The following is a 23,601-nucleotide window of genomic DNA, read 5'->3' as shown; positions in this document are numbered from 1 at the left end:
ACAAAAGCAAAGTATAGTAAAATTGAATGAGCAATAATCATTGCAAGTTTGATCTCCTTGTAACTAAATTATATCAGAGCTAAAAGTTTATATATTACCTTATATCAACATGATGCTGTTTATGCTTCAGAAGTGGATATTTGTTTGATTGCTGTTAGAAATAAACAGACGTCAATCAGGTAAATGAGGAAACATACAAATGTAGTTGCTTGCATGCATAGCAGTCACGAACGACTATACTCTGTTTTTTCCATCTGTCCATCTGCCTGTGGTGTTTTCGCATGGTAACACTGCGTCCCAGGCTGTAAATAGTTACGCTTTGTGTAAGTTTTAGGTAAATAAAAGAATATCTGGGTGTACATTTGCAACTGTAAAGTGTTTTAATAATTTTCTGTATACGAATTACACCGTTAAGATTCGAAATATATTATTTAAAGCCCGGTACGCAGTGTTACCACACGAAAACACCACAGGCGGATGGACAGATGGAAAAAAAACAGAGTATAGTTATTAGACGATGAGGTTGCCAGAAGAGGATACGTATGCTTACGTCCTGACACTTCGCATCGCTGGTGTTACCTATATTAATTTCGTAGGTGGTGGTAGACAGCGGCTTTTGACGACAAGCAAGCGATGATGAGAGAGAGAGAGAGAGAGAGAGAGAGAGAGAGAGAGAGAGAGAGAGAGAGAGAACTTTTTTAGTTGATTTGTAAGACAAACTTAAGATGTATAAATGCATAAGAGAGTATAAAAGCATCTTGATTAAGAGAGAGAGAGAGAGAGAGAGAGAGAGAGAGAGAGAGAGAGTGCTTTTTCAATATGGTATGCATCTCAACGTTAAGATGCACAAATACATAATATAGAATAAAAAAATGCATCTTGTGAGAGAGAGAGAGAGAGAGAGAGAGAGAGAGAGAGAGATTTTTCAGGTGACTCGTAAGACGAACGTTAGACGCAGACTTGTGCACGGGAAAGCATCAAAACATTTTAATTAAGAGAGAGAGAGAGAAAGGAAGGGAGAGCGATTATATGTCGCATGTCCCGTGAGACATAATTAAAATGCTGAGTTGCATCTTTGGGATAAACAACAAAAGAGAGAGAGAGAGAGAGAGAGAGAGAGAGAGAGAGAGAGAGAGAGAGAGATTAATACTTTTAAGTGGTTGAAAAATAAATTGTAATAAATAAAATATATATAAAAATTTAACCAGAAATATACGTCCTTGTTTGTCTTATGTATATTAGCCTGAGAGAGAGAGAGAGAGAGAGAGAGAGAGAGAGAGAGATTTTCTTTTCACCATCAGTGCCAGCTCTGAAAGGACAGGCACGAAATGGAAGGCCGTAATGCGCGCAAGGTGTTGAACTATAAAGCAGTAAGTTATGGTCTTTTATCTCTCTCTCTCTCTCTCTCTCTCTCTCTCTCTCTCTGGGAAGGGGAGAGGGGAGGAGTCGGCGTAGGTGTAAGGTGGTAGGTGAGTAGGGTAGGGAGGTAGCGTGGGGGGTGGAGGAAGAAGGAAGGGGGAGTTGCGTAACTGGGAGATGTGTCAGTTATGTTCGCTGATTATTGATTACGGTGCTCCAGATGAATCTCTTCAGTAGCAAACTCTTCATAGCACTAGGTCATAGGATTGGAATCTCTCTCTTCTCTCTCTCTCTCTCTCTCTCTCTCTCTCTCCTCATATACCTGCTCAGTGCAAGCATATTATTAACTTAATGATACATAATACGTGCTGGAGATTATTGTTTTTTGGTAGAGATATAAATTGTGAGATATACATTCCATACCCATAGGCTATTTCAGATATCAGTCATGTTTTGACTTCTTATGTAATGAATCATTTAAACGTCGTTTTCATTATTATATTTGTGAACCGTTAAGGATGTTTTCCTTATATATTTCATCCATTATTTAGAATACTGGAGTTAAAACGTTCCTATATTCTTATTTACAATGATGTATTGTTGTAGGCAGTGATAATAAAGGATCTTTAATTGGTTTAGCCAAGGGATATCACAGTTTTTCAATTTTGAATTTTGAGTTTGTTCGTATGTATACTGAATTTATCCAAAATTTTTATTCTTTATATATGTCTTGTTTGTAAGTTACAGAAGGCGAATTACTCTTAGTATTCTTCTATCTATTTTATTACTCTTTGTATTCTTCTATCTATTCTAATTACTTTGTATTCTTCTATCTATGCTAATTGCATTTATTCTAATTGATCTTTGTATTCTTGTATCTATTCTAATTGCTCCTGAATAATTGCTCTCAATATTCTTCTATCTATTCTAATTGCATCTTTTCTAATTACTCTTCGTATTCTTCTATCTATTCTAATTGCATCTATTCTCATTACTCTTTGTATTCTTGTATCTATTCTAATTGCTCCTGAATAATTGCTCTCAATATCCACTTCAGTTCTTAAAAATTCTTAAGACGTAGAAAGGTCTTCTATGAAGTTTTATTATTGTCGATACTTATCAGTTCAGGAGAGGCTGTTAGACTACTCCAAACCACTATGATGCCTCACTACTATGTTTTTGTATAATATATATATATATATATGTTTTATTCTTTTATTTTCGCAGGCCTGTTTTTTCCATACAGGTCAATATTGAAATCGTATGTAGGTTGATGGGTTTTTTTATGTGTACACCATTATAAATGTTCTCTTATTTTTTGTGTTCTTGGCCCTCGGTGACAAATGAATTGTTTTCTTAACAAATAATTTATAATTTAGATATACGCCATTCGACATTTATTTTATTACTATTTGCATTTGTCATTAACTTTCTTTAGCAGTCGTATGTAATCATTAACCATGACGTTTTGAAACCCTTTAATGTATATATATATATATATATATATATATATATATATATATATATATATATATATATACACACAATGTCTTAGTAAAGACGACGAAAGTACTTCGATTTCTGCCTATCATTTTGCTGTGTATTCGCTTATTAATGTAGTCACGTGCATCTACTGTGATTTTTTAAGCATATATACGTGTGTGTGTGTGTGTGTGTGTGTGTGTGTAGGTATTAGAGGAATAGTTACAGTTCGTGAAGTATCGAAGAGGAGCCAGCAAGGAAGACTACTGTTGTTTCCTCATGTTATGCGGGGAGGTCATGCGTGTAAAAGGGTTATGAACACGGAGGTGGAGGGAAGAAGAAGTAGAAGGAGATGGAGAAGGCCAACTTTCAGATGGAAGGATAAAATAGCGAATGGCTTGTGGGAGAAAGGTTGAAGAATTCAGGATGCATTCGGTAGTGGGGAAGGTGGAGACGGCTGAGAGGGAAACAGCGACCATCTATAGTGGGTAAAGCTGAAGACAAAGAAGATATATATATATATAGTATATATAGATATATACTATAATATATAGTATATAATATATATATATAATATATATATATATTCAAGATAAGATACTCGTGAATAGCTTAGTGTTTATAACGGCTCGACACCCTGCTGATGAGCCCTATGTATAACCACACGGAGAGGCTATTCTTGTAGGAGTTTCAATACACGAGATTAATTGATATATATAATATATATATATATATATATATATATTATAGATATATAAATATATATAAATATATAGTGTATATATGTATATACCATGCCACGTAAATTGAATATAATGCACGGAGAGAAAGCAGTAGTATTGAAGAGAGAGAGAGAGAGAGAGAGAGAGAGAGAGAGAGAGAGAAATCACCACCAAATGTGTGTGCTTTTCCTCGAGGATACTCCTCAGGACGAGAGCCATCGTGAGAATATATCCACATGGGCGTGTCACGCCTCAGCAGCAGCCTTGAGTATGAAGGGCGTCACCGCCCACAATTAGACACAGGTTTTAAGCCGAGCTTCTTCTCCTCCTCCTCCTCCTTCTGCCTCTTCTTCTTAAAATAACACCTCGAGAAGTGGATGCTGCGGGTGTGTTGCTAGGCAACGCACGTGTGCTTATACATGAAAGTTATTTTATGCCCGATTAACTCTTATTACGTTACGATTTGTTTATCAGTTGATGGTCGTGCTTCAGATTCTTGTGAGTTGTTTATATATTTTTTATTGTCTTGATGTTTTATTAAAGATCGTGATGTTTTATTGAAGGTCGATGGAAGTTGAATGTCACAGTTATTATACAGTTGATGTACTATATGTGAATTTGGCCCACCAAGGCTAAGAAAGTAAATGGGTTACTTGTTCTCTCTCTCTCTCTCTCTCTCTCTCTCTCTCTCTCTCTCTCTCTCTCTCATTGTATGTGACTGTGCCCCTCGGTATATATATCTTTATACATCTGAAGACATAAATGTTCATCTATTTTTTTTAGAGAAACTGTGAGCTTCAACATAAGCCGCCTCCCGCCTCCATGCGTTTGAGTCGAGAGGGTCTTATGATCCCGTGAAAGGCTCCGTGTGGGGCTTCTCTTATTGAAGATTAAAGAGGTGTTTACCAAAGGAGGCAGGTGCCATTGATACACTGCAGTTTTTACCTGCATAAACGATTCACGTCGCCGATCAGAAATGGCCCCGAGAACCAGGTGTTGCGAGGACGCAGGGAATGGATGGAAATCAGGATTAATCTTGCTTTTGTCTGCTTGGATTAATGTTTCGGGAAATGCATTATGAATCTTATTTTTTTGAAATGCTGGGACTTTGTTTGCTGGTAAGAATGTTAAATGTTGATCTGTTGCGTGAAGCACGTTCATTATGTATACGCTCGTAGAAACGCATACAGGATCACGTACGCGCAGTCATATACGCACACAACACTCATATACACACAGCCACGGTTCCCCAACGCACACATATATATGTATGTGCATATGTTTACTGATTATGTATATGTATGCGTGAGTGAGTGTGTATGTTCAATAACGAATAATAGTATTAAAATATATATATATATAAAATTCGAATATGCATTTACATAAGGCGATGACACACAATATACAAATTGCTTTGCCTTTCTCGGCCCGTTGCTTTGTACGTACGTGCGTTCGCGCTGGCATTAACGTCGGTTAATAACGCAAGTCTCGTTGAACGAAGGAAGACGTTTAACCTTTATATTTTTTTAAGTTGGGTTCCTCCCAGATTTCTGAGACGCTCGTCACCTCCTGCCTCCTCCCTCCTCCTCCTCTCCTCCTCCTCCTCCTCCTCCTCCTCCTCTCCACAGTGTCTCAAGATGTTGAAAGAGAGAGGAAGCCACTTGGCCACATATTTCCTCCTTTCCTGCGGAACGTTATATAAAAATAACAAAATTGAGCCGCACTCTCCGTCGTCCGTTGTCTCCTGATTCTGTTTTTTCGTTAAATACCCAGCTAGAATGACGTAATATGATTCATTCCCAAAGTAATGCAATGCAGATCGTGCTCAAATAACCAGCTTCATAATAATTGCGGCAAAATTCAGATTCAGTGATATGAATACCTCCATAGCAACTTGGAAGTTTGTAAACAAACAACATTGGGTGAAGCAACGTTCGTGTGTGCGTGTGTGTGTGTGTGTGTGTGTGTGTACACGTCCTATAGACGCCTCTGCTTGCTGGTGGTGGTATGTGTTGCTGAGCGTATACGAGCCAGCAGTACCTACATGGAAAATTAAATCGACATATCAGATTTGCGTTAATAATTCAGCGAGCTTTTTTTTATGACATGCAATCAAGGCTCATGAAATTAGTTAAATTAACAAGTAGGAATATAGTCCAGTGGTTAATTAATCATTCAAAACCACACTGATTGCCTTTTCATAAAGTCATTATGGCTGCAAATAAAACATCAAGGTTTGTTCAGTTGTAATTGCTTCTTCAATAAAGTGCATTACTCTCTCTCTCTCTCTCTCTCTCTCTCTCTCTCTCTCTGTTCGTACGTATGTATATTCATGTTAGACTTTATACCTTTTGCTTATGAGTAGTGGATGAAGTCATACACTTCTAGAAGACATTTTAGAATGTTTCTCTTACCTCAGTATTTTCTGACATATAGTCTTCCTCTCGCCTTTTAAGGGGGAGGCCTACTAATTCCTTTTACTTTCCCTCCTGCGTTAGTTGCGTGAATAGGAAGTGGCCCCTTCAAAAGCAGAAGTTATCACATTCAAGTTTAACCTCTGTAAACAATGTTTACAGAGGTTAAAGTTTATTTATTTATTTTTACACTTTTACAGATTTGTTTAATTGGCATTTGTCATTTAGGAATAGTTATACTCCGAAAGCATGTTTGTATGTATGTATGTATGTATGTATGTATGTTTAAAGTAGTGAGTCCGGAATGTTGCCACCACATTGAAATCACTAGAAAATTACACTAACATCTGCGGCCGTCAATATAGACCGCCATTAATTACTCTTAAAATATTGATTATGTTTTCAAACTACGAAAAGATGAGAGTTAAAATCAAATTGTTGTCATTGTCTCTCATCTTTCTAACTTCAAATAGTATCGATGCTTTGCAAGTAGCGGGAGTCTATTGTAACAAAAGCGTAAAGAAAAACAGCTTCTATAGTAGTTTCACATCAACCGTGCATTTGATGTCTAGGCCAGTCCCTTACGACGCTCCTGATTGGCTGTTGATAACCCAGTCACAGGGATGGTAACTCTCAGTCTCTATCGAGAGTTCACATGGGTAGGTTCTATGTTCCAACTCTCCTTAGGGATACGTCTGTCATGAGAGGTGTAACATACATCCTGCCTATGTGAACTCTCTCGAGAGACTTGAGAGTTTCCGGCCCTGTGATTGACTTATCAACAGCCAATCAGGAGCGTCGTAAGGGACTGGCCTAGACATCAAATGCACGGTTGATTTGAATCTACTATAGAAGCTGTTTTTCTTTACGCTTTTGTTACAATAGACTCCCGCTACTTGCAAAGCATCGATACTATTTGAAGTTAGAAAAATGAGAGACAATGACAACAATTTGATTTTAACTCTCATCTTTTCGTTGTTTGAAAACATAATCAATATTTTAAGAGTAATTAATGGCGGTTCAAATGCTCTCATGATGACACTCCTTCATAATAGTGAGTAAAGGTTAAAAAAGAAAAAAAGAATCAAACTCACGAGAACAAATATTGACGCGAGAAATAAAAGGAATCTGCTTTGGGATGTCAAAGCAGAGAGAGAATTTTACCCCTCACTCAGAATTACATTGTTCGACTTTCTTTCTTTTTAAAATGAGGCAATTTTTATATCCTCAGGAATCGTGGTTGGATAATTTTTTTATTCTTTTCATTTTCAGACAATATAAAGATTTTTGTCGTTGCGTTTGAATAATATTTTAATATTTTCTACGTTTCGATGCAAAGTGAAAAATGTTTTAATGACTGTTTGGTCTTAAATATCCAGGTGATTGAATTCATTGGGAAATAAAACTTTTTTATTTTGCGCTTGATTTTCCAAGTGATGAACACGTCTGCTTAGCAACAAGGTAGCTGTGAGCAATTGCAAACGTTCGCATATATATATATATATATATATATATATATATATATATATATATATATATATATATATATATATATATATATATATATATATATATATATACAGTATGAAGTAAGCATTCAAGCATGTATCATGCAGCACAATCCACAACATATTTGTGAGTGCGAAAACCACCCACCCCTAAACGTACGCGCGCGCAAGCAAACGCACCACTCAAGCACGACAACGAGAGGCAAGTGGAAAACAAAAGGTAACTAGGGTCATAAATAAATTTACGGTCCTGTTAAAGACCATGGTACGCGGTAACAGAAATATATTTAATATTATAATATATGCACGTTTTCTTTCAGCATGCAAAATGTTTCGAGTAGCAAGTTTCATTTTATGTAAATTTGCTTGCTTCGTTGCCTACGAACGTTTTTGTGTGATATATATACTATGTTTGTATGTATATATGATTATATATATTTATGATAAATAAATTGTATTTACATACATACACATATATATATATATATATATATATATATATATATATATATATATATATCTATATATATATATATATATATATATATATATATATATATATATATATATATATATATATATATATATATAGTTTTGCTGGTGCGTTATGCGTATATCGAAACTTCAGGACTTTCATTGGTTTTTTTTGTTTTGGTTTTTTTTTGCTTATGGAATATTGTTTATATTTTTTTTTTATCAATAGATTTTGTTGCGTACATTTTAAGGGTCAATCTTTTTTACAGTTTTCTTAATTCCTGAAACTCATCAGATTATATTATAGAGAAAATATGGAAACTTAAATACATTATTATTATTATTATTATTATTATTATTATTATTATTATTATTATTATTATTATTATTATTGAAAATAATGGGTATTTCAGCCGCATTTATTTTGTAAAGAAGTTTCTCTATTCTTCTTTGCAAAATAAAAGCGCTGAAATAGCCATTATTTTCAATAAAACCTGTATTAATGAAAGTCTTCTTCCAGGATATTATTCTTATTATTATTATTATTATTATTATTATTATTATTATTATTATTATTATTATTATTATTATCATATTATTATTATTATTATTATTATTATTATTATTATTATTATTATTATTATTATTGATGCACGTAGAATAAACCTGTATGATACGAACTTGCTTGATAAGTTTTCACATAAAGGAATAAGGCACTGGTGTGAAAATAAGGGAAAAGACTAACACTAAAACGCTGGAAAAAGAGATAAATACGTAGTATATGAATTAAATAGAAATATAACGTGAATTCGATTGGAATTAATCGTATATATGGATTAAACAAATAGATAAATATAGGAAAATGTGTTTAATATCAAACAGCCTTCCATCCAGCAACTTCGAACCGACTTTGTCATTGACTTCTTCCAGCGGCATAATACATCATCGGAAATGTTTGCAGCCAGCGTCGATTGTTCTCTGCAAATATATCACTTCCCTCGAAAAAGAAGGCCTGGTGACTTCCGGCGGTCTCGTTTGCAATGTAGGTCTTCCGGTCCTCTTCGACATTTCGGAAAATGAACGTTTCCGACTTGTCTTTTCGTTTGGGTTTCTATCATTCGAAAAGTCCTGAATGATAGGGCCTCCCCCCTACCCCACGGCGCTGCTGCTGGACACGTCGCGAAAACAAATGTCGCTCGTGTAATACAGTCGGGATCAAGGCTCTTGATTTGGGGGTCAGCTAGGAGGACCTCTAACGTCTTTCTTTCGCGCGGTATTAGAGTCGCATTTTGGCGAGTCCGTCAAATGAGGGTTTACGCGCGTATTGCTGGCGGGAAGGCTAAGGGCAGATGCGCTGGCTGGCTGGCTGGTGTTACATCTGCCGACCTTAAGAGAGAGAGAGAGAGAGAGAGAGAGAGAGAGAGAGAGAGAGAGAGAGAGAGAGAGAGAGAGAGTTGCCCCCGCCTGCGTCACCAGTAGCGGCCTGCCGACAACACCGTTTTGAGGACGAACAAATAAGGAGACAAATGAATTAACTACTCGAATACAACAGTAAAGTATTGAAAAGCGAAATGGTCATTCAGTAGACCTAGAGTTTATTCCTAAACCAGTCTCTTTGCAATTATTTTCATTTCCAAACCAGTCCGACGTCTACAGACCACGCAATCGTGTTGCAAGATGCATCATAGGCATCGCTTTCGATGCGAACAATTATCACGGGAATTTAAGAAAAATGAAAAAAAAAAAGATAAAAAGCATCGCTTTTAATACGAACAATTACCACGGGAATAAAAAAAATTAAAAATGATTGTTCCCAAAAAAGTCGAAAAGTCAAGAAAAAGAAAAATGGAGTTGATACCCCGCTAGATATCTTTTGCAGTTTAAAGGTGAGCAACAGGACCCTGGCGACAGCAGCCTCCAGCATCCTTATACCTCGTCCTCCTCCTCCCCTTCCCCTCCCGTAACTCGCATCTCCTTGTCGGGTAAGGGGATTGAGGTGAGGGAAAGGAGATTGTGGGCGGGGGAAGGGTAAGGGGGGAAGGGGGAGGGTGAGAGTAGGGGGTCGTGACGTCTCAGGGGGTGACGTTTTCTTTTAACGATTACTTTCAAAATGCGCTGGCTATAAAAGGAAGTATTTCACAGCGGGGAAAATCTTGACATGATAAAGAAGAAGAAGAAGGGCTGCAGACGGAGAGAGAGAGAGAGAGAGAGACGAGAGAGAGAGAGAGAGAGAGAGTGGTAAGAAAGGTAAACAAATTTGGGATTTTTTTAAGATGTACTGGCGTGACGGAGAGAGAGAGAGAGAGAGAGAGAGAGGAGAGAGAAGCTGGTATATAAGAAGGGATAATAATAAATAGAAGCGGGATTTTTAAAAAATATGATGGCGTCATGATAGCGTTGGGCATCATAGCGAGAGAGAGAGAGACCTTACAGACCTTACATACAGTACATCTGTTCGGGTTGCCCCCAGGTCCCTCATTTGGTGAGGCACCTCTAATGTCTACCAGAGAGTTGCTAGTACATCTTCCGTATATTTTGCATCTTCCAATCTTGGATGGTCCTGGATGCAGTTTAGATATTTGTCGAGCTTATTCTTAACACATCTACGCTCACTCCTGATATATCTAGATGAGCTGGCAACGCATTGAATAGACGCTGCATTATCGATGCTGGTGCGTAGTGGATTAATGTCCTGTGTGCTTTCCTTATTTTTCCTGGTATAGTTTTTTGGGCACTATTAATCTACCTCTGCTTGCTCTTTCTGATATTTTTAGTTCCTGATATTTTCTGCTATTCCTTCTATCTGTTTTCCATGCCTGAATTATCATGTAGCGTTCTCTTCTCCTTTCTAGACTATATAATTTTAAGAATTGTAGTCTTTCCAGTAGTCAAGGTCTTTAACTTCTTCTATTCTAGCTGTAACAAAGGACCTTTTGTACACTCTCTATTTGTGCAATATCCTTTTTGATAGTGTGGGTACCATATCATATTGCAATATTCAAGTGGACTACGAACATATGTTTTATAAAAGCATAATCATGTGTTCAGCTTTTCTTGTTTTGAAGTGCCGTAACACATTCCCATTTTTGCTTTACATTTGCCAACAGAGTTGCTATTTGATCATTGCATAACATGTTCCTATTCATCATCACACCAAGGTCTTTAACTGCTTCCTTATTTGTTTGGGATTGTCTCTTATTTTAGGTCCCCTTAATATGCATATAGCTTTTCTTTCTCATGTCCCAAGAATTTATTGATTCAAATTTAAAAAAAAAAAAAAAATTTTTCAGAGTTAAAATACCATCCCTACTTTACCTCTACCACCCAATCCATATACTTTGTTAAGGTCTCTTTGTAGAGCGTTTTTTTTCCTATCTTCATCACAAGTAATTTCTCTACTTATTCTTGTGTCATCTGCGAAACTACTCACTACCGAATCCTTAACATTATTGTCTATGTCTTCAATCATAATAACAAACAGTATTGCAGCTAACACCGTACCTTGCGGCACACGGATATTACCTTGGCTTCATCGATTTCTCGTCGTTTGCAATAACTATCTGTTTTCTGTTTGTGTAAAATTCTTTTAACCATCTTCCTGACTTTAACTCCACGATATTGTGTTTTCTAATTTTTTCTTTTTTTTCAGCTAATTATATTATGGTCTACTTTATCAAAAGCTTTTGCAAAGTCCTAAATAAACCAAAAACATCTGTTTCATTTCCGCTTCATATTTTTGAATATGTTCTCACGGTGGACTAACAGTTGGGTTTTTGTGTACTTTTTCCGGGTACGAAACCATGTTGTGCCTTTATTAAACAAATTTTTTTTATTTTTTATTAATGTTTCATAATATTTTTCTTCATTACCCTTTCATACACTTTCATTATATGTGATGTTAGACTCACAGGCCTATAATTACTTGCCTCTAGTCTTGATCCACTTTTGAAAGTAGGGGTAATATATTGCTAATTTGTGCTCATCATAAATCTTGCCTGTATCTACACTTTGTCTTAATAATATTGCAAGTGGCTTTGCGATAGAATGAACTACTTTCTTTAACAAAATAGCAGGAATTCCATCAGGCCCTGCAGCAGCTCCATTTTTAATTCATTAATAGCCCTGCACAATATCAGCTTCATTAATATCTATGTCAGCTAAATATTCATCTATTTTTCATCCCTTACTTCTATATCATTATCTTCATTATCTATTCTAGGGTGAATTTCTCTCTTATATCGTTCTGCCAGTAATGTTGCAAAATTTCCTTTTTTTCATTCGTTAATCTCCCCCTTCAATTCTTAGAGGGCCCTTTTCCTAGTCTTCTACTTTCTTTTTATACCCTTCTTCGCAGTATGAGTATAATAGTTTGGGATTTTGCCTTGATATTTAATAGGGTTTTTTCTTCCAAGTCCCGTTTTTTTGCATTTTCTTTTGATTGTATAATCTTTTGTTCTGCATTTTCTATCTTACTTTTTAGTTCTATAACTTTCCATGCATTTTTTTTTTTTTGCTAGACCTTTTTTTTTTCCCACTTTCTGATTTTCTGGAACAAGATCCTTCTGTCTCTTGGTATGCATGACTGATGTTTACTTTTCTTCTTCGGTATATATTTATCCACTATTTTCTCTAATATTTTATATAATATCTCCGTATTTACCTTTATGTCATCACTTACGAAAATATTATCCCAATCTTTGTTTAATTCTTCATTATTTCTGACCATTTTTATATATTTTTTACTGTAGAAGTTGTATTTTCCATATCCTTCCCACTTTTTCATTTCTTGCTTATCTCTGTTTTCACTTGCTTTGGAATGGACTGTTAATTCTATGACATTATGGTCTGAAATACTCGCATTATAAACTATTATTTTCTTTAACATAATTCATCTCGTTCACAAATACTAGGTCTAAGTATTTTCCTTTCTTGTTGGCAGGTGATTTATTTGTTGAATGTTGTATTCTAGTAGCATATCTAATAGCTTTTCGAATTGCCTCTTATCTTCTGCACCACTATTACTCTCTTTTTTATATGTATAAGTACATCCACAATCTCCTATTCGTTCTTTCCAGTCTACGAAAGGAAAGTTGAAGTCTCCAGATAGAGAATAGTCCAGTCCTTGTGATTTCTACATATATCAATCCAATTTTTCTATTTTTAAGTCAAACTCTTTAGTATTAGGAGGTCTATATATTACTATGTTCATTAATTTTTCAGATTCAAATTCTACCGCATTAGTTCACATTCTGAGTTACTATATTTCTCATATATTTTTCCTTGTTTTTGTCTTTCCCATATATTGCGGTTCCCCTTCCCCCTTGATTCCTATTTTTTCTATCTGATCTATAAGTTTGAAACCCTTTTATTTGATCATCATTCCCAGTCTCTTGGGAATACCAGGTTTCACTTATATTCATTATATCTATTTTCTTTTCAATTTGGGTTAGTTCTTCTAAGTACTCTATTTTTCTTTTTGAGTTACTCGTAACTAAACCCTGCGCATTCATCACTATGATGGTTTGCGTGTTTTTTTTTTCTCCTTCATTTAATATTGGTAATAATAAGGATTTTCCCATGTCTCTTTCCTGTTCTGGTATGTTGTTCTTTTTTTCATTTCCAGAAATTCTGACATTAAAAATCCAACTTTTCCATAATATTTGTTCTTCCTTCATCATAATTATTCATTTTTGTGTCTGAATCTGCAATTTTCTCCATATCTGCATATCCCCTTGCATAATAAAAACAGTATTATCTCTTGAGTAGAATCTTGGGAGCTGATGCATTGAAATTTTTTGCTGGCACCTCTGCATATCTCGTTGATGGCTTGCTTTTTTCTTTTGCCTGATATTCTTCATTCCTCTCTTTATTTGTTTCTTTCTTATTTTGGATTTTATTGCTTGATTGGTTAGTTTATTTTATTATTTTTCATGGCTACAGGGTGCATATATTTACATTTTTTGTCGAACTTACATCCTTTTCCTTCTTTAGGTTTTTGCATATTTTTGGATGTAGATCTCTGCAATCATCCTCATATCCATCTAAGTATGCACATTTACCATATATTTCATAGTTGTGACATACCTTAGGATGTTTGTAGTAACATTTTTCTCCATATCTGCAATTCCCTCTTTTCAAAAGGTTGCAGACTTTGTCTTTTTTTGTATATTTTTTCCTCTTTCCCGTCATTGTGTAGATCTGGGTAGAGCCTCTTCGGCATTTTCTTTTGTGCTGTCATATCGTAATTTATTTCTTCGTAGGTATGCTGCTTTATAGCCTCATATGTAGTATCAATGAGTATCTCTGCATCCATACTTTTATCTTGTTCTTTGTTTTCCTTATCTTTTTCTGTCATTTCAGTTTTGTTTACTTCTCTTACGTTTTCCTCTTCTTCTTCTTCTTCTTCTTCTTCCTCTTCTTCTTCTTCTTCATCCTCAACTATTTGTACATTCATTCTTGATTTAATAACATTGTCTATCCATGGTAGACATGTTGAGCAAAAAATTCTTGTGTCTTTTCTCATATCTTGCATTACCTCAGCACACTGTGGATGGGTCGGAATGTTGCATGCAGCACATTTTCTGATTAGGTTTTGTGGATTAAACTATGCTATACCACACCTTACACAGTTTACATGTTTTTGCATTCTTTTTCCTAATGCATCAATTAGGATATTCACAAGGTTCACCTTTATTCATTTTCTTTGTCGGAATATTGGTTTTATGTATATTTTCTTTATGAGTCTCTTGACCACTTGGATTTTATTTGGAACTTCTTCAATTATTTTCAAGATGTTTTTCATTTGATTTGTTCCAGTTTGAAGGATGTATCCTTCTAATATATCTATGAATGATTTTGTATCTTTTTGGTTAGGACTGTTGCTGATTTCATAGATCAGAAAATGCCAGTTCCCTTCCTGCTACCTCATCGTATTGCGAATCTGCCAAGCAAGCTAAATCTCGCCATTTTTTCCGCAGTTGGAGCTTACTGCCATCTTGTTCTGATTTACAGTATTTCACTTGATAAACTAACTTAGAAGACGCTTTATCCTACTATTTCCACACTAATCTTATCACCGATAGTTCACGAACACTTCTAGATATTTCTCAAATTCTAGACGTATGTTAAACTTGTGATATTTGTTGATTAATCTGACTTCGACCAGGAACGATCTCACCAAGCAAGATGACTAACTACGGGAGAGAGAGAGAGAGAGAGAGATATAACATTTATATAAGAAGATAAGATAATTAGATTGTGGATTTTAAAAATATACTAGTGTTTACGACAACAGTGGTCATCATAGCTTAGAGAGAAAGAGAGAGATTACTGATTTTGACAATATACCAACGTAACAACAACGTCATCCACGTCTTGTGTGTGTGTGTGAGAGGAGAGAGAGAGAGAGAGAGAGAGAGAGAGAGAGAACAGACGCAAATATACAAAGAAAAACGAGATTGAGCAAGAAATTGCATCACCACAATCATCATCATTCACTTCGTAATGATATTTAGACAGCGTAAATAAATCGGATTCAGAAAATGATGAATTAAGACGGAGCTCTTGCAGATGAGATTTTCACAGCCCGATCGATCATGTTGGAAACTTTAATAACTTCATCAAATACTGTCGATGAAAAAAAATTATTTTAAGGATTTTTTTTTATTTCGAGTCGTCGTTGCTCAGTTTTAAGTATTGCCCGTGCACGCACTCACACAACACACACACACACACACACACACACACACATACACTATATTACATTAGGTTTTTCAAAATTAGAATTTTCCCTAACAGGAGCAAGCTGACTTTAGAGGGAATCGGGACTACTGAATCGTTTATATATATATATATATATATATATATATATATATATATATATATATATATATATATATATATATATATATATATATATATATATATATATATATATTGTATGTATGTATGTATGTATGTATATATATATATATATGTTATGTATGTATGTATGTATGCATATATATATATATATATATATATATATATATATATATATATATATATATATATATATTTCATGCGCGTGTGTTGCGTGCGCATGTATGTAAATATATGCATATGTTACAACTGTCTTGAAACGCAATGATTAAGTCTTTGGCTGTGGTCGGCTGAAAAGGATTTTGGGGTAGAAACCTGATTTTTAGAGACACATTGTATATGTATATAAAAATTACACACGCACACACACACATGTATGTATATATATATATATATATATATATATATATATATATATATATATATATATAATATATGTGTGTGTGTGTGTGTGTGTATATATATATATATATATATATATATATATATATATATATATATATATATATATATATATATATATAGTATGTGAGTATGTGTATATATGTTAGTTCTATGCACATCTTTATTTCTCTTTAATAATCGAGAATCATGAAGTAAGTTACTTGCTATCAGTAGATAGTAATGACAAAGAGACCTGCTAATGAGCGTTAGACACGAGGCATTTGTTTACGTGGAACATCATTTCAAAAATATCTGCTAACAATGAGGTCATGTCAACAGTGTCTTATTAATGGTTAGAACATATAACTGCCTGCTGTTGGTTAAACGTGATATTAATATTACATTATCTGTTAAGTGAAAAGTTACTTATTTATAGTCGAAAGTGATGTCAAGAAACGATGTTAACCCGAGAAGGTTATATTAAGATAAGTTTTATTTAAATTCCACTGTCAACGGAAATTCATATGAAAAGTGTCCAATTAATGGTCAGCAGTCGTTTCACAAATGGCCGGTTAACGCGTTGAAATTCGTTGAGAGTAAGTAGTCCGTAAGTGGTGTAATCGTATTGGAAATACTTTAATACTGTTGATTGGCTTGTTACAATTGCCTGATAGCGCTTGAAAGAACAGTGAAGTTTGAATCATGTGAAATGTATCCAGTCAGAGGTGGAAAGTCATGTTTTAAGTACTGTGTGTTAACTAAGGGGACTTATCTTCAACCCAGTCCATTGATGGTCGAATGGCACGTTAAAGGTAACATGTTCATTAGTGCATCACGGAATAAATGAATAAATGAAATAAACATGTTACTTAAGGTGAGTGAGATGCGGCTCGTTATATAGGGCAGTTGTTATATAAGGAGAGAAACTGGCTACTAAACAGTGAAATTTAATGGATGAAAGAGGTGTTGCATTTTGTGTTTTATCATTCCAGGTCTGCATATTTTAAATATGACATTAATTCACATTTATTTGATCAAATTTTTTTTGGGGGCGGGGGGGAATATTATTTGAAATCTTTCGATATCTGTTGGTTTTCAGCTCCGTTTGTATCAGTTTGACTTGGTTATAAATGCAGCAAGATGCAGCAAATCTTGCATATCTATCAATGTATTTTACACTACAACACAATCACTCTAAACTCTCGGTGTTCCGGCCCATCACCTTCGACTGCTAGTCGGCAAACGGGATAGATAGAAAAATAGGTAGATAGATCAGATAGTTAAGTATATCTTAGTTTTACCAGACCACTGAGCTGATTAACAGCTCTCCTATAAAGGGCTGGCCCGAAGGATTAGATATTTTTACGTGGCTAGGAATCAGTTGGTCGCCTAGCAACGGGACCTATAGTTTACTGTGGGATCCGAATCACATTAGATCGAGAAATAAATTTCTATCACCAGAAATAAATTCCTCTTGATTCCGCGTTGGCCGAGCCGAGAATAGAACTTCGGACCACCGGATTGGTAGCCGGGCGCGAAAACCACTCGTCCCACGAGAAACTCAGGAGAGCGATAGGTAGATTCGTAAATTGCAAAATAAAGACGGGAGGAAGCCCGCGACATTATCAGCCGGCCGCGGCAGATGTGTAAAAAGAAATGGTTGTAGGGAAGTAGGCGGAGGAAAGATGTGGTTGGTTGGTTGGTAGGGAGGGAGGGAGGGAAAAGGACATTATAACAGAAAAGAGGAAGGCGGACCACCCCCCTCCCGCCTCCCACCCCCCTCCACCTTTAATCATTATCCGAGGATACATCATCACCTGTGTATCTATAAAGTCGAAAACAGGTTATTTTTGCAGCTGTTCGGGAAGAGACGCGTGCCGTTTCAGGTGGCCACCTCGTTATTCAACTGACGACGACCAGGTCGGCAAATTAATTAGTCGGAGGTAAATTCCTCGTTTTTTACGACCCTAACACACACACACACACACACACACACACACACTGCATCATGGAGGAACCCAGGGTTGGTGATTTTATTTTATATTTTAAATAAGAAATATAAAAATCAGTGATTTATTTGATCTTTTTTATTTATTTTGATTTTTTTATTTATTTGTTTTTTTAATTGTTAGATGTTTTATCAATCCCTTTTTACCTCAAAGTGTATTTTATGACAGAATTACTATTGATTTATCTTTTAGGTCTCCAGGTCTGGCCTAAAGTTTGTACTTGCAATATTTTTTTATATCAAAATAAATCGATGCAGCAAGTTATGCTCAAGTTTTTATTAACCTCCAACCCATATTATTCAATTTGTTTGTTTTAAATTGAAAAAAATCATGATTTTTAAAATGAAAAATCAATTATTTAATCACTTGATTAAATCAGTTTGATTTAACCATTGCCAACCCTAGAGGAACCATTGGAGTCGTGTTGTAAAACTTGCACAACATGAGTTTCTTTATACATGAGGCGTATTACAAGCATGTTGGAACCTACAGACTCAACAGATTCGACCGTATTTTGCACACACACTACGACACTTCTGGATATAAAGGCCCTTTCTTTGCAATACCTTTCCATGCCATGTCTATTTCCCCACCTTTGTCTTCTTCTCTTCCCTTTGCCTCACACTTCCGAATAATACACCTTTTCATCCAACCTTCCCGCCCTCATTCTATCCACATGGCTGAACCATCATAAAACACTCTAGTCCATTCTTTCACAGACACCAAGCCCCTTTACCAGTTCTACATATCTCCGCATTTCTCACCCTGTCAGTTATTCGGATGGTATATTTACAATGCAAAAAGTTCGTTTCAATGGTCAAAATCCTTTTCTTTCATTTGCATTCAACATCCACGCTTCGCTTCCATTTAGGAGCGTTGGCTCAACAATCCCCTGACCGCTGTGGACAGTTCAGATCTATTCCAAACCTTCTGCATAAACCCTGCTTCTTCCTTTTTTCTTACTTTTTACGTCACATGTTTTGTGATTCATTTCTTTTACTATCTTATATAATTATCGCTGTACTTGCTGCCAAAATCTCTTAGGCAGAAACCTCTTCTTCTCTGACTTGTTTCCATCTACCCTCCTAACCTTAATTCATGGTCAAACTTTTGACCATGCAATCACTTTCAAACTATTTAACTAGTTTCTACAGTGACTCTTCACTGTAACCAGATTCGACTCTATTCATGGCTCATTTTTTTTTTATCCTACAACATTGCAGCTACATTTTTGTCCTTTTTTGACTTCTTGCATTAATCTATCCATAAAGATGTTGACCAGACACGGAGATATCATAACACATCCTTGTCCCAAACTCGCTCTAACACCAAACCTTTCACTCCCCTGCCCACTTCCGTTAAAAAACTTTTTAATAACCCTTAGTAACTTCCGTACATATATTTATAACATCCCTAACATTACCAATATCGATTCTATTATATAAATTTTCTACGTCCATTAATGTCACACGCATCTTTTTTTCTTTTAAGTTCTCACACACATAGGTATACAGGAATACACAGAGAGAGAGAGACGAGAGAGACGAGAGAGAGAGAAGAGAGAGAGAGAGAGAGAGAGAGAGAATGCCGCATTATCATAATCATATATTAGTTTATATTACACATAATAGAATCATTAATTTCCATTTTTGAGGACTCTAGAAGCTTTGAAATAGGGTCCTAAGGACCTTATAGGATCAAATCGTTATCCTAATCCCTTTACATTAAATATAAATAAAACCCCTTTGGAAGAGAGTGATTTTTTTCCTCACACGTGGATTGTGCCCTAATGATATAAAAGGAATTAAATATCACGAGCGTAATTAGCGTATCTTGACGCGATTTATTTGAAAGTGGAAATAAATTGACATTGAAAAATATCGTTAACAGCTGACAATCTGCCAAGAATTCTGCCAGCTGGAGGGATCGGGGGACGGATTTTTCGAAACACGTTATTGAATTTCAAATGATGAGGACGAAGGCAGCTGTATCATTTCAAATCTCAGCCATAGTTACATTATTTGCATACACACGCGCACTCGTATACAAACCCACACACGCCACACACCAAAACCACACCAAACACACATCACACACATATATATATATATAATATAATATATATATATATATATATATATGTATATATATATGTATGTATGTATGTATATATATGCGCGGATGTGTGTGTGTACGTATGTATGTAGGAGTTTAAAATACATCCATAGTAACTTCATGTGGTTGAATAGAGATAGCGTTCCACTTACATATATACATACACACATTAGTTAACTTTCATATTCCTGATGCTGGAGTAGCATTTCTTAAAATATATTTCACATAATGGTGGTTCTTCATTGATGATAATGTGATGTCAGATGATTTTGTCATAATCCATTGTATTGCGTCTGGATTTGGGATATGGATTCAGTTAAATCTTAGGTGTGGTTTCATGATGAAAAGTGTTTTTGTTGTCAGTTTTGTGATTTGAGATTATCAGTAATTCTGTTTGGTTTTCATAATTCAGTAATTAGTGCACTTTTTTTTACATAATGGAGCAGGCACTCAGAATGAGTTATTGAGAGTTACACATATAGTTCTGACATTTAGGACTTGGTGGGTAAGGCTTCGAGAAAAATACCCAAGGGATGTTTTAAAGGATTTAGAATGAAAAGATAGAGTGCCCCTCATGCAAAGCCAAAAAAAAAAGGAAAAAGATAAATCAGCTTAAGGAGACATTTCCATCGACACCTCGTTGCTCATGGTTATGTGCATTTATCTCCATATTCCTGACATTAATTTGAAAATAGTTATGAGAGTAAACTGAACAATAAAAATGGAAGGATGAAAGTTAGTATGGCGGGGAAGAATGGAGGCATTTCTCTCATTTTGGTATTTAGGACTTTTCTAGAATTTGTGAAATATGTTGAGGAAAATTTTTCTGGGAAAGCAGAGGTTAAAATATATGGAAGAACTAGTGAGGTCAGTCTTGTTTAAAGCGATGTTATTGAATATTCTGAATGAAAAATGCTTTTGGTTGGTACTTGATTTGTCAGTATATTATTGTGGGAGTGGGAGCCAGTTGTGGGAAATGTGGGCTATACGACCTTGTAAAACATCAACGTAGAAGAAAAGGTGTGGTCTGAGTCTGTATATTCAGGTAGAAAAGACAGATGAAAATGATTTGATGGAAAAGCTGTATGATGAAGACTGAAGTTGAGTAGAAGTGGTACAATGAAAGAGAGACCTGCGCGCGTTGCATAGGTACCGTCGTAATAAGACTGTCAGATATATTGGTGGCGAGACTTCTATTTCCGTGTGTGTAACAACAATGAAGCCTCAGAAGTCGAAATCAAATGGAGCCAGCCCTTAATTCAGAAGTAAAACCAATCGATAATTTGGTGAAATAAACTGTGAAATGTTCTACTACACTATGTGTACGATTATATGTATCTGTGTGTATTATACGGATATACACATAAAAACACATTAATCTTCGTGTACCAGGTTTCCGTGCAATACTTCATGGCCCAAGCACCAAACTTAATCAACTCTGTGTTGGATCTAAGGCGTGGTCCGACTTACTTGTTGCCATGCCACTAAGCTTTTTAATCAATCAAACGCGTACACACAAATATGGTTAGCAAACTTGATATGGCTCTAGACTACCAAGTTACCTCAGAGATCGAGAACAGGTATAAAAGAGGACGAGGCTTCTCAAGTGTTGTATGATAAAGAGAACAGAAAGGTTATTATAGAATGGCATAGCAAGTTATAGCAAAGGTGACTGAGACGAGACGGTTTTAGAAACGAGGCGAGAGAGAGAGAGAGAGAGAGAGAGAGAGAGAGAGAGAGAGATGGATGGAGGATCATAAGTGTGCTGTGTTAAAGGTGAAGAATCAATCGCAGGTGTTTATCATCATGGCGGTCAGGTCGTGTTTATGGGCACGGCTTACGTCACGTGATCTGGGTTTCAGGAATTAAAGAAGCAGATGGATGGGTGACCATAATTATGGCCCGATAGGGAAGAGGAGGACGCTATTCAGACTTCCTTACGAGGAGAGGAATTGGTAGATGAAGATATGAAGATATGAAATGGAAAATATTTATGTTCCAATGACAGGAAAAGATTAAGGTTGTTGGAAGGACCGAAAGGATAATAAATGAAGAGAGGAAACGGTCGATAGAAGGATAAGAATATTTTTTTTGCGATATGATAAGTATAAATGGACGGGAGAAAATATCTTTGTAATAAGTATAAGAGTGACATGTTACATTACCTTAAATGCATTGACGGAAGATGCGCTTGATTTAAAAATACCGAAGGATATTAATATATATATATACATATATAAATACATATTACTATATATATAATATATATTTATATATATATATAATATTCGTGTATATATATATGTGTGTGTGTGCGTGTGTGTGTGTGTAATAGTTCTGGAGTAGCTCCCAATTTATTCCAGTTTACCGTATTTCCATAGTTATCAAGCTTTCATAGATTCTTAAATTTTCTTTTAAAAACAAATTATAACTTGTTCCAGTTACATATATTTCAAATCATCTACCATTCATAGGAAAGAATATCTTGAAAGAATATCTTACGTCTTCAAATAATGTGCTTTTTACTGCATACATTCTCACTCGTTTGATATCCATTTGAAAATTAGCCCTGAAATTTACTTATGTGCTCTTATTAGAGTTTATGATAAGTTTTTTAAGCATTTTCTGTTATTTGATTGTTACTACATTTTCATTTCTTTTTTCGCTGAATTGTTCCTTCTCAAAGAAAATGCCAGATGTCTCATTTAGTCCCTTAAAATAATCCGATAATAACCTTTCGACATTAAATTTGCTTATCAGGACCAGAATTACTACGAGTAATTTCCCCCGCACCGTCGACGATTAGTGATTATGCGAGAAATCGATTAAGTTGACACGTTAATTAGGGTCCATTAGAGACATGCAAATAGAAGGAGGGGTAGATAAAGTCGACATTTAATTAGTCCTTTTTCAGTCCATTGAGAGGCGATGAAAAATGAGCTCCGGTACTCATTTGAACGTGTCAGATGGAGGCTCTCGCCAATGATCAGTCTCCTATGGGGCCTCTCTCTCATCTCTCTCTACTCTCTCTCTCTCTCTCTCTCTCTCTCTCTCTCTCCTTTTGATGGTTAATGTTAGTCTCGAATGTTGTGATGGCCTTTGTTAATCTGAAGTAATTTTTGTGAAATATATATATATATATATATGTATATATATATATATATATATATATATATATATATATATATGTATGTATGTATTGTATGTATGTATGTAGTATGTATTTACGTATGTATGTATGTATAACTGAATCACGAAAGTTTGGAACGTGATA

The 23,601-nt window shown here is 35.3% G+C and overlaps 1 protein-coding gene across 1 annotated transcript in view; it reads left to right on the top strand.

Annotated features, from left to right (window-relative positions):
* Positions 1 to 517: 517 nt before the first annotated feature.
* The window catches only part of LOC135213302 (uncharacterized protein DDB_G0271670-like), a 65,111-nt gene continuing 42,027 nt past the window's right edge, over positions 518 to 23,601 (top strand). The window contains exons 1-4 of the mRNA XM_064247282.1: positions 518 to 592; positions 4,347 to 4,417; positions 5,110 to 5,302; positions 9,839 to 9,955. Coding sequence (XP_064103352.1) covers positions 518 to 592; positions 4,347 to 4,417; positions 5,110 to 5,302; positions 9,839 to 9,955 — 456 coding nt within the window. The remainder of the gene's footprint in view (positions 593 to 4,346; positions 4,418 to 5,109; positions 5,303 to 9,838; positions 9,956 to 23,601) is intronic.

This window comes from Macrobrachium nipponense, chromosome 42, assembly GCF_015104395.2.
Source record: "Macrobrachium nipponense isolate FS-2020 chromosome 42, ASM1510439v2, whole genome shotgun sequence".
Classification (NCBI taxonomy): domain Eukaryota; kingdom Metazoa; phylum Arthropoda; class Malacostraca; order Decapoda; family Palaemonidae; genus Macrobrachium; species Macrobrachium nipponense.
This window is presented reverse-complemented; position numbering and strand designations above follow the sequence as displayed.